This window comes from Ixodes scapularis, unplaced genomic scaffold (assembly GCF_016920785.2).
Source record: "Ixodes scapularis isolate PalLabHiFi unplaced genomic scaffold, ASM1692078v2 PGA_scaffold5__190_contigs__length_132052651, whole genome shotgun sequence".
In the NCBI taxonomy this organism is placed as follows: domain Eukaryota; kingdom Metazoa; phylum Arthropoda; class Arachnida; order Ixodida; family Ixodidae; genus Ixodes; species Ixodes scapularis.
In genome coordinates, this window is record NW_024609880.1 from 107,511,606 (window position 1) to 107,524,516 (window position 12,911).

Consider the following 12,911-nt stretch of genomic DNA (forward strand, 5'->3'; position numbering starts at 1 on the left):
CTTCTCTGAGTTGGAATTCCTGCGCTAAGTGCTAACGCATTGCTTCGGATATCAGCGTAGCGACAGCAGCGATTTCGGCACCATTTTTTATTTCTATTTTCCTTCCTGATATATTATTGTTTTTTTATATGCTTGACCATCACTTAACTTAACTTTGAAGTTGGCTTATACTGGTCTGTTTCTTCTGATTGCAACTAGCAACTCGTCTATAACTTGCGTTTTTCATGTTTGACTACATGCTTACGTGTGACTATGGGAATCTGCCCCAACCAAAACAATAAACTTCTTTTTACTATAGGCGGATGGACATATCTGTATAAAGATCTCATATGCGCGTCTGAACTATCGAAGTGAATTGGCGTATCATGGGGTTTACCACCGTGAAATAGCAGCCATACCAAGCCACAGCACAGATGTCTTTCCATTACTCTGTTTTGTTTTTTTCAGTTACTCTCTTTCGCGATGCACCCAAGCCGAGAGCGGTGCACTCTCGTCATGTGCTCAAAAACAGGCAGCGCTCGTAAATCGAGTCAGGTGGTGTACACCGAATGTATATACACTGTCTCATCTTACGATGGATCATGAAGCCCGTTACACGTTACGTGAAGCAACTAAATGCCCTCTGAGCATCACATGACATAAGCGAACGGGGCAGTCACATGCTGCGTCCAAAGCGTTGGATTGGCTCAACTGACCCGTAGCTTCCGCTGCGCTTCATCGTTAAGTGAAACGGAGAATATACTGGCGCAGCTGGTATAGATGTATACTCGAAGCACGGCATTTTCGCTCGGCTCGTTGAAAGCTGTCGCGGTTTTTTGCACACAGCACCACTTTAAGCAACAACGTTGACGCCCATTGTCGGTTGTTAAACCTATCATTGTTTGATATAGAAGCTTTGCTGGGTGGCAAAACCTTCCAGCGGTTTTTAACGGAGGATATCAGAGCAGAGTTTGAATTTGAAAACATCTCAAAGAATGACTACGAAGTCCCATGGCGGTCCGCTGCGCGGACGCTTGGCCGTTGTGACCGGAGGCGGAGGAGTGATCGGCAAGGCAATTTGGAATGCCTTAGCTGAGAAGGATGCTCAAATGATCGTCGCTGATATCAACTTGGATACGGCTGAGGAAGTCTGTAATGCTCTTCCAGGTTTGTGCCTCTATTCGTCTTGTTTGTGGTATGCTTGGAAACGGTGGAAATGAAGTTACAGACGTTTTGCTTAAAGAAAGAAAGGAACCTAAACGAAGAGCGAAGGTCTGACAAACTATCGAACATTTTGTTTATATTATTTCTAGTATTGCGAATAATATATATTTTTAATACTTAGAATCTCTTCAAATAATGCCTAGAACGATGCACAGTGGCAGTTAATTTGGAGAGTGATCCGAGTTTCAGAAATTTTCAATGAAAGGGGTTTGAAAGGCAGGAGTTGCATAATAATATCATGAAAGCTATAGTGTCGTCTTTAGTTTTGTATTGATATTTTTTTTTAATTTTTCAGTATTATAGTTTAGGAGCAACAGATGATGCCACGGGTATGTCGCAAACAGAACGAGGTGAAAAATTCTAGCCAGAAACAATTCAGGCAGCAGTAATTATGATGGTTTACCTATAATGGTAAGGGTACTTAGTAACATAACGGTTTATAAAATAAGTTGTGTTGAAGTTGATTGAATCATGCTTTGTTTCGAAAATTAATTAACGTCTATTTCCAGTTGCGAGCGATAGTGGGAAGCACGTTGCGATGCAAGTTGATATCTCTGAATCATCATCAGTGCAGACGCTCTTTGCGTCAATTAAGGAGGTCTACAGTAGTCCTGCCAGCATTCTTGTGAACTGTGCCGGCACATTTGCCCTCAGCGCCTCGATTGTCGATACGAGCGAAGATACCTTTGATCGAGTCATCAGCGTCAACCTCAAAGTAAGCTTAAACGTTTGAATACCTAGGAAATTGTAATGAATATTAAAAACGTGAGGTCATAACTCTAAAAGGGCAACGTTTGTTTTCCCCCAACTGCATTAAGAGAGCTTGCTCGTGTGCGAGTGATGCTAACGCGCAACGTGCTGAATTTCTTTTAGAATGGCAAGAGAAACTGCGTCGACATGTATATAATTCAGAGTTGGAGTGGGCTATTTGAGGATTCTTCGTTCGTCTGGCTGTTGGGACGTTCCATTTTTTTCAGGACCTGTTGTTGTTTTCGCAAATTGTGAAGTAGACAATTTTATCATGAAAAACATGGGTTGGAAAAAAAACGAAACGCTAAAATTATCTTGTTTTTAAGCATATATGCCTTCCCTCAGATGTTACAGTATAGCCTTATTTTTCTTTCGACCGCTGATGTCATTGAATCTTCCGGAATCGTATATTAGTATTTAAAACGATACAAAGAGAAAAACAGAACAAAATGTAATTTGTTGGAAAAAAGGGAAAAAAAAGTTTTGCCACAGAATGCATACTCGATACTTTTGGGTGGAACGGTACCCATTGCTAACATGCTTTCTACATTCTGAGTCAGATTTATCTCGAAATCTGAATAGTTAAACCTTTCCTTAGATGCTCGCTTTAGTGAGCAGTCAAGGTCCCCACAAGAAATTAAAGATAAGACATGTTTTAAAGCAATACGTGCCTTTTTTCAGTTCCTGGAACGGTTCATATTAAACGTTTTGCAAAAGTACTGAAATTATTTTTGGGCCGGAACGAAATTTAGAGTTCTAAACAAAATCAAATGAGGAGTTACTTTGGGTTTATCCTAGACGCGTTTTTGAATGCACTAAATATGTCCGAGGTTATTGATGCGCGTTCTTAATATCCACGTGTGAACTTAAGCTCCTCGAGCGTATGGTAAACTACCAGATCCAGGGAGGTATCGAATATTGAAATACGGTAAGGGCAGCGATGTCGCTGCTATGCGCTGAAGTCGGCATGGAGTACACTGTTCTCTAAGTGGTTCTCATATCTACCAGGGAACCTTCCTGATGACCAAAGCTGCTGTTCAAGACATGCTGGCGGGAGGGGTAACTGAAGGAGTCGTGGTCAACGTCTCCAGTCTTGTCGCGAAAACGGGCTGGAAAGGACTTTGCAGCTATGCAGCCTCCAAGGCCGCTATTATTGGCCTTACCAAAACAGCAGCATTGGATCTTGCAGACAAAGGAATTCGGTGCAACGCTGTGCTTCCGGGATTGACCAAGACTTCAGATCAAAGGTTCTTGACAGAAGACCAGAAGCAAGGAATTTCGTCCCGGGTTCCACTTGGTCGCCTCGCCCAGCCGTCTGAGGTCGCTGACGTGGTCGTCTTTCTCTGCTCGCCCGAGAGCTCGTACATGACTGGCACTGCGGTTGAAGTGGCTGGTGGCAGTGCTCTGTGATTAGGGCTCCAAAAGTTGTACCGCTATTGAGGAAGAAATAATTACAAAGAACAATTAATTTCTTAGCTACTTCCATTAAGTTCTATTTTAAAAACTTATTATTTTCCATTTTCTTATTACTTTGATGGAAGCAACCTTCTGAGAGTACCAGTGTGGCAGCGGATGTTTCTTTGAAAGGATTTTGCTAACAAAGTATTAAAAATGAAGCCATGTACGTAACGCGTTACTAGTAACGAGTTACTTCTACGGAATTACTTTTCTCGATAACGAGTAACTAATTTGGCTACTTTTTTATAAAAGGAACGAGTAACGTACTTAGTTCCTTTTAAGGCCAAGTAACAAGTAACGGTTTTTTGTTACTTTCGAGGGGTCACTGTACAACAACGTTTAAACAGCCTGGTTTTAATTTAAACCTGAGTAAGCGTCTATTGCGACAAAGGAAGATGGATAACCCGAAAAACAACTAAACTTCAAGAGGGTATAGCATCGTCCCTCGCTGAATACGTCAGTCGAACTTTACAGCTCGAAATGTCCTTAACCCAACGAACACGATAAGGTTCGTTGGTTGAGTCTTCTAGAATCGTGTACAGACCGAATGTAAACCCGGAGGTTGCCAACCCGAGAAAGCACAGAACTTATTGTCAACTTCGAACTCTAGAAGCAGAAAGAACAAAAGAGAGAAGGGTATCCTATATTTATCAGATCTTCCTACAACACAACACTGGCGTTCCTTCGAGCGCGTTGATAAAAATACTCTTCAGCGGAGCCGGGGATGTATTTTCAAGAAAGCGGGAGAACATAACTGATGAAAACGCCGGAGCGGTAGCTATTGCTTAAATGCAACGACTACTGAAAGGAATCCAAAAACCATGAAACAAAAAGAGCTGTGCATTTGGTCGTCAAAATAACGAGAAAAGCAAATAGTTACTTCCGAGGTTACGTTACGCGTTCCTTTTGAGAATCAATAACGAGTAACGTAATTAGTTACTTTTTGAGTAAGTAACGAGTAACGGTATTTAGCTACTTTTTTGTGTAACGTGTAAATGTATGAAAAAATGTCAGGCATTGCAATCAAACTTCTAGGAGGTTCCTGAGAACTTCTCCATGACAGGTTCACTAGTTTTGAGGTGAAAGCCTTACTTGCACCACTGCGTGAAAAGGCAACGTCGCTGTACCCGAAAGATGGCCATGGAAATACGTCAAGCACGCGCCGCTCAATCGTATGCTCAAGGACGACGCCGTCCTTGGCGTCGTCCTTGAGGCCGTCCTAGAGGTCGTCCTAGGGGTCGTCCTAGACGTCGTCCTCTAGGCGTTGTTCTCGATGTCGTCCTTAAGGTCGTCTTTGATGTCGTCCTAGACGTCGTTCTTAAGGTCGCCCGAAAGGTCTTCCTCGGCGTCGTTCTTGACGTTTTCCTAGAAATCGTCCTGGAGGTCGTCCTGGACGCCGTATTTGGCGTCGATCTCGAGGACTTCGTCCTCAATGTCGTCCTATCCGTCCTCCTAAATTATAATACCTGTAGAAACATTACTCGAAACAAAATTGAAGAGGTTTACAATTCTTTGTAATGACGAACTAGAGCGCAGCACTTGAGGAGGAGGGGGGGAGGGTGCAGGGGGGAGGGTATGCACCTGTATTATACTCCGACGTCGAGCGTAGCAAACGCGCCGTGGAGCAGCATACACCGATATTGATTGGTCGCAGGTATCGAGTTCCTGCTCGCCGGCCAATGAAACGCGCGCGTTCAGCGCTAGGCTGCTTCGCTGCGCTCAACGCCGCAGTATAACAAAGCCTTAAGTGTCCTCCGGCATTTATTTTTTGTGTCTAGATATTTTTAGGGAATTGGTAAACTCATGTTTAGCAGGATATATATGCAAGTCAACAAATTATCATTTTGGTATTGCACTACATTATTTCAAAAACGTTTTCCTACACGTTTGTTGCAATTTTATCTTAAATAAACGTGCGGGTGGAGACAACGTGTGCTTGATTTGCATTTTCATTTTCACTCCAATATGATTGCCCTTCACTAGCACTGGGATGCAAATGCGAGATAGTCTATACTGCTATTGCGGATATTAGAAAAAACGTAAGTAGGCCGTAACGTTTTTTGTTTTTTGTTTTTGGCATAGATGCCGATTTTAGTAAATCTGTTCTAGAGTACAGTTCGAACAAAAGGCAGGTGCACCAGCATGTGGTCGTTTAGAAAATGTAAAATTAGCGGTGCCGGGCCAGAACGCAGGTGCAAGAAAATGCCCGATCGATTGTTGCGGCGGATATTGTAAAAGAAAAAGTATTTGAAAAGCCGGGCAGAAAGGGTGTGATACCAACCAAGTCTTATATGCAACTATGCCTTCTGAATTTCATCTTTATAATATTCCTAAAGTAGCAAATATGGCGTTGGGAAGACAACTACAAAGATATAGCGTATAATGCGCCAATCTATCGTTTGCAGTTTAACCATAATAGTAGCGGTATCTTTAAGAAAGAATTGGCAAAGTTCAATTCAATACCTTCAACAGAAAAACGATTGTCTCCCAATTTGAAGGGTTTTCCGCAACGAACATGGAAATCGTCTCTGAAAATGTTACGTTAACGTATTGGCTTGCTGTGATAGGTGATGATCAATTTGTGAATTGTGCTAGTAAGGAGCGAACGTTAACCTAGAACCTTAGCAATAAAGAGAGTTCTCTGATAGCTTAATGTGACTTGGGGTGCTTTGTGTGGCAGCAGAATTCCGTACAAGATCATGTAGGCAACTTCTTGGGCTGTGGCAGCTGAAGTACCAGCGGTCTCGGCATACACGGTGAGGCGTACGTTTAAATTTCGGAGTCAGCGCCCTCTACAAATGAATCGAAGATTGGGACAGAAATAAGGGCGCGTTTAACGGATTAGAATTGTAGCATGTAAGGATCCCCACTTAGAAGCAGCTCGTTAAGTTCTTCGGCGAGAGCCGAGAAACTAGGAATACATTTTCAAAAGTTGGTACAGAGTATAAGAAAAGCCCGGATGTTTCTCGGGGATTTGGGAAAAGGGAACTCAGAGATAGCTTGAACTTTGCTTGGGTCTGGGCGGATGCCGCCAGAGATGACTAGGTGCCCCAGCAGTAGTTCCCTAATTTCTGGAGCTCCAATTGTGCACTTCTTTAGTTTAGTTGAAAATTTGCGAAGTGAAAACGGTTCGGAACGTGTTGAAGCTAATATGGATGGGCTTGATATGTTGCTGAGAAAATAATGACGTCGCCAAGATAACGAGAAGAAATTAAGGTCCATGTTCGCTCAAAAGTCACGGGAGCGTTACAGAGGCCAAAGGGCATTGCATTGAACTGAAAGACTCCATCCTATTTAAACTAAGAGCACCGACTTGACGCAACAGAAAAAACAATTTCATTAGACGTTTCGCCTCCCATGTGGGAGGCATCTTCAGTAGCTACAAAGCAAATGCAAGGTTCAACCTCAAGTCAACGCTATTTATCAAGAATGTCCGTATAAGCTTCGTGGAAGGGGCCGCGGTTTTTGTTACACACGGATGTGTCCCTGCGAACAAACCACGATTCTAGGAGCTTTCGGGGCCCTTATCTGTCCTCCCTCGCCAAGGTCGTCGCGGCCGGAAAGTAAAAAAAAATGTCCCATTGTCCACGCATGGTCCACCAGTTCAGTCTTCAGTCGCGTCGCGTGGGATGCGTACGTGACGTCACGCTTGTGGTCTTTGAGTCTGGTCTCTCTCCTCCATCAGGTTGCAGGAATGTAGGACGCTGGGCAGTCACTGCAGGGGATCTTGTAGATAACCCCTCTCTGGACGTTCGCCGGGGTTGGGTCCTTTGGTTTGGAAACGGAATTTCCAATAGTTTTGTACGGCTTGAAAACAGTTCGGATGCCAAGGGGCCTCAAAGCACGACTGAGAGGTTCGGAGACTCCTTTGACATGGGGGATGCACACTACATTCTTATCTCTTTCCCTTTCGGACGGTTGCACATTTTGTTTCATTTGTTTGTTTGTTTCATGTTCATCGTGTTTCATCGTTTTACCGCCGATATGTGCATTTTTAGTCATTTTAGATAAAAGTCATGCTAACGATTTTCACCGGGAGTTAAACAGTGTTCACCCCGCGATACAGTTTTCTTGTGAGGCAGAACAGCAGGGCAAGTTGCCCTTAGTAGATGTATCTGTAATGAGGACAGGCGAACCGAACCGTAGGATTGAAACGGGTGTGCACCGCAAACCATGTGAAGCTGCTAATTTTTTGGATATTTTGTCCCATCACCCAGTGCAACACAAGAAATCAGTACTGCGTTCATTTGTACACAGATCAAATACCGTGCCATCTAACGACCTCCATGATGCAAATGAGATGATTCATTTACAGGAAGCTTTAATGAAACGTCACTACCCAAAGCGTTTTGTTGACGAGGTCAAAAACCAAATGAAACAAAATGTGCAACCGTCCGAAAGGGAAAGAGATAAGAATGTAGTGTGCATCTCCTATGTCAAAGGAGTCTCCGAAACTCTCAGTCGCGCTTCGAGGCCCCTTGGCATCCGAACTGTTTTCAAGCCGTACAGAACTATTGGAAATTCCGTTTCCAAACCAAAGGACCCAACCCCGGCGAACATCCAGAGAGGGGTTATCTACAAGATCCCCTGCAGTGACTGCCCAGCGTCCTACATTGGTGCAACCGGAAGGAGGAGAGAGACCAGATTTAAAGAACACAAGCGTGACGTCACGTACGTATCCCACGCGACGCGACTGAAGACTGAACTGGTGGTCCATGCGTGGACAATGGGGCATTCTTTTGACTTTCCGGCCGCGACGACCTTGGCGAGGTAGGACAGATAAGGGCCCCGAAAGCTCCTAGAATCGGGGTTTGTTCGCAGGGACACATCCGTGTGTAACAAAAACCGCGGCCCTTTCCACGAAGCTTATACGGACACTCTTGATAAATCGCGTTGACTTGAGGTTGAACCTTGCATTTGCTTTGTAACTACTGAAGATGCCTCCCGCATGGGAGGCGAAACGTGTAATGAAATTGTTTTTTCTGTTGCGTCAAGTCGGTGCTCTTACTTAATTATGACGTCTCCCAGCTTTTGGAGTATTTTTGCAAGACACCATCCGTCGTTACGAACGCCGTTTTCGGCTTATTACCGTCGCCAGCCGGGATTTGGCAATGTGACTGCTACAGAGAGCTACAGACGTAAAAAAGGAGGAGCTTGACAGTGCGTCCTTCACCTCAGCGATGCGAGGAAGCAGATAAACGTATCTTTAGTTAGCTTGTTAAGACGCTGGAAGTCGACACAAACTTGCCATGAGCCGTCTTTTTTGTTCATATGTACAGTCGGGGACAAAAGTCTCCAGGACACGCGAGCTGCGGCTGAAACGCATTGCTCTGCCATCTGCCGGCGGGTCGTCTGGTTTCGAGATCACACAAAAGCGCATGCGCGTCCTACTCTGTCTGCAAACATGTGTGTTTTCCCGCTCTTCTGTGGCACAGCGCCTAACTCGGAATCGGGCGCGTGGTACCGCCTCGGAGATAGCGCTGGCGGCTTACGAGCGACTGCTACACATTCCGAAACACGAGATATCACCTGGGGCATTGCGCCGCATTTCGCCGTGTCAGCGCACCTTGCTTTATAACCAGTTGATTTTATCGCTCAGTTGAGCTGCCGTGACTTCTTGCTTTATAGGTGCCATGTCAGTAAGCGCTATCTCCGAGGCGGTACCCCGCGCCCGATTCCGAGTTAGGCGCCGCGCCGCAGAAGAGCGGGAAAGCGCACATGTTGGCAGGCACAGTAGGACGCGCATGCGCTTTTCTGTGATCTCGAAACCAGGCGACCCGCCGGCAGATGGCAGAACAATGCGTTTCAGTCGCAGCTCGCGTGTCCTGGAGACTTTTGTCCCCGACTGTACCTCGGGAACCACAAAGGGCTGGATGACGGCTAAGTAACATTCTTCAACACGCCGATGACGTGCTTTTAGATCACTTTACGTTCCGCAGGTGAAATACGGCATGACCGGCCCTTTAATCAACATGCGTGTTTGTGATTGCATATCTTTATGTTCGTACAGTTAGTCTGCCTTAACTGGCGACTTGTCTCTCAGCTGTAAAGGAGCATTTCAGCTATACATGACCGCACGCCGATACGACGTTCGTCCAGATCAAAATGGGCAGGTGTGGGGATGGAACCCAAGATCCCTGGGCTCTGCAGTGCGAGCTTTCGCTCCACGTGCGCCGCGTTTTTTGTTTCTTTCTGATGGGTCATCGTCTATATCTGTGGAAGTATGGACTGGTCACAGTCAATGAAATCGCTAGGAGACTGGAAAGACCTTTCCGTTGGTTTATTATTAAATTACGGTCGATCATCTTCATTTTAGGGTTGGTGAAGTACCCAGTTTGTGAAAGTGGCCATGACTGGGCGTGGCGGGTGTACTTTGACAAAAAGGGAAGGGTAGTATGGTCGTACGTTTGGGATGGTTGCAATACCAGCTTCTCAAGGTAATTTGAGTGACTCCGCAGAGTTGTTGGTGTAGTATAAATTAACTTGACTTTCTATTACGGCGACGGTAGAGTGTGTCATAAGCAAACTCTTTCACATAAAGTTTTGCAATGGTTCAACAAAATCCTGAACCCCTAGATGTGAAAATCTGGCTGGAGCGTTAATAGGGCAACAGTCATTAAAGGGGTAAATATATCGGCAGCGTGCGAAGACCAACATGATCAACTTAGGGGATTTATACGGATGAGAAATGTATAAATGTAGCTCACATTCTGACAAGTCAATAACGGCATCGGGTTTCAATAGGATGTCTCACCCCAGTATCGCAACGGCTACAAAAAAATAACTGTGAAGAAGACAACGAAGCGATGGTAACAAGAGTTACCGATAGCCCCGAGCAGCGGAGAGGTGAATGAACTCTCATTTCCTGTACGTAAATACCGCCGAGGGGCTGTCGTCGTAGGTGCGTTCCAAACCTGCGTCGAATATTAAAGGAGTAAAGAAGACGCACTTTTGTTCATTTAAATGCTTATATACCATATTTGGTCATTATATTAATTCGTGACTATAAGTGTCGGCCAGGACACGCATATGAACCTCATTTACCTATTGGTAGGCGACTTGTATTGTCTCGTTTAGACATAAATACACTATATTTGCGGAGGACGAGCTTGAAAACCTTAAAACGATGGCCATAAAAAGCAACAAGAAATATGTTTGCCATTATTCGGGTCGCTCTATTTACTAGCCCTCGCGCAAAATCTCTTTTGCAATGTAAAAAAATGAAGGACTGTGGGCACTCTCGACATATGCTTAAAGAAAAAAAGGCTGCTATAGTAAATCTAGTCTGGTGGTGCATACCGAGCGTAGGCTGATGTAGTCGGAGTGGGTAAATCAAATGAGCCCTAATATACACGCTTGGCTCGCATGAGGCCTGGCGGCAGTTTTTATACTGCACCGCTCTGAGCGACGATCTTAGACACTTTTGTCGGTCGTGTAACGGCGGAATTGCTTGAGATAGCTCCGCGACCGGGTGGCAGGATCTAGCAGATGTTGCAAGGAAGGACATTAGAGTACAGAGTTAAATTGAAAGCACCCACAAATGACGACGAGGCCCGAGGGATGTTCGTTCTGCGGACGCTTGACCGTAATTACCGGAGGTGGTGGAAATATTGGCAAGGCTATCTGCGACGCATTAGCCGAAAGAGATGTTCACCTCATCGTCCTTGTCATTAACTTGGCAAAGGCTGAAGCCGTAGTCCGTTCTCTTCTAGGTTTGTGGTTCTAATCGTTTTTCTGGTTTTTGAAGCTTGAGTACCGTGACTCTGAAAGCAAACTTCATGCGTAAAGAAAGAAAAGGTATCCAAACTTACACGCAAAGAAGCCTAAAGGGTATACCTTCCCGGAAAGCACACGGGTGATAAAAATGTATGTGCAGTCTACGGAGGGAGGTTGGTGAATGAGGAGGCTGAAAATATCTCGAGGGTTAAAAGACATCAGCGCGGTGACATGTCCTAGCTGATTGCGTCGTACTCAGGTGTCGCAGCGCAGTCGTCTTTTCAAATATATACATATTTAAGCCTTGGCATTCGCCGAGTGGCCTCTGTAAATTGGAGCGATTGGTTCTTCTAAGTACTTTGCGGGAAAATAGATGTTCCAGATGTCTTAAGAGTGTGAAGGGTGGTTTTCACAACGTTTATAACATTGCCTAGCGCAATCCCAAGTGTTAATAAAGTTTAGATTTTGTACTAACGTTTCGTGAAGCGACTATCAAATGGGTTTTAGAGGCTGGAGGTGACCTTAATGATAATAAAGCTAACGTTTTTTATTCCGTGTTTATGCGCTTTTATAATTTCATATTAAAATAATGACGGGCCACAAAAAGTGCAACACGCATCAAGCACACCAAAAATACTCAGAAAGAGACCTAGTCAAGAGTAAGACATTCAGCATGTAGTTTGCACAGCTACTTATTTTCTTAAAGGTGGTAAGAAACTAATCATATTATGAAAATGCATGCTCTAAATTTCGATTGTTGTGAAGTAATTCCTATGAGCTTCTTCTAGATATAAGCTTGGCGTGACGCACAAAATTGCTTTCGTGTTTTCAGCTGGGTAAGATAATGTATGGTCCGTCCGGGATGGCGAGATGAAGGCTCGGGAGACTGCGACAAAGGCATAAATAAAGACGTATTTAAGTCAGGAAGTAAATTTAAAAAAAAAAAAAGCAACGTTAAAAAAAAACTAAAAAAAAAAACGAAACCCATTGGATTGTTTAGAGCACGTTCGGTAGGCAGTATAGTCACCACTGGGGTCGTAGCTCGGGTCGCTGGTGCCCTTCCATGTTGGCCCTTCGATCGTTGATGAGGGAGTAATTAGTGCCGCGATGTCGGAAAGGAGTTGGTGATGTCGGATCCTGGTGCCTCGATCTCGGGACGGAGCCGTTATGTTGATGGTCCCCTTTTTGAAGCAGGAACAAAGCCGGTTACGTTGATGTTTAGCGGCGTTGACGCCGGGACGGAGCCGGTTAGTGCACCACTCGAGCAGCCGACCGTTCAGATTCGAATACCGCCGCTCCCGCGATACCGATCTTCTTGTGCTTCACTTTTCTTTCTTCCTTTTCTTTTCTCGATTCATAATAACGATGCTTTCTCAATGTCCTCGCGAAAATACGTACACTATGAAATCCAAAATACAGCGAGAAAAGTGGAGAATTTATCCGCCAGCAGTGTTTGAAACTGCGGCTACGCAGGCTGCGCCCATCGAAATCACAGTCCACTCGGTCAGGATAACCAGGGACGGCGGTGAGAATCTAGCCTCAAACTTAGTGACTAAGTTCGAAAACGGTTTGTTGCCCCTGGGGTCGAGTATTTGTTAGGAAGGTCTGTATATAAGGTGGGGGAGTAGTACTCAACAGGTCCGTTCTTCTGATCTCGTACGTGATTCGTTGCGTCTGTGTTTGCGTTTTCTTTGCATATTAGATATGCGTCCGGAAACATCCAGACGCACACGCGGGAAACAAAAAGTGCTCATGTTGCGACGATGAAATGAATACCCAGAAGA

General features: G+C 44.8%; 1 protein-coding gene across 1 annotated transcript; it reads left to right on the plus strand.

Annotated features, from left to right (window-relative positions):
* The first annotated feature begins 974 nt into the window (after positions 1 to 974).
* LOC120842690 (estradiol 17-beta-dehydrogenase 8-like) lies at positions 975 to 3,382 on the plus strand. The gene is made up of 3 exons (XM_040213844.1): positions 975 to 1,146; positions 1,713 to 1,918; positions 2,962 to 3,382. The coding sequence occupies exons 1-3, from the start codon at positions 975 to 977 to the stop codon at positions 3,361 to 3,363; spliced, it is 780 nt and encodes a 259-aa protein (XP_040069778.1). The 3' UTR covers positions 3,364 to 3,382.
* Positions 3,383 to 12,911: the final 9,529 nt, after the last annotated feature.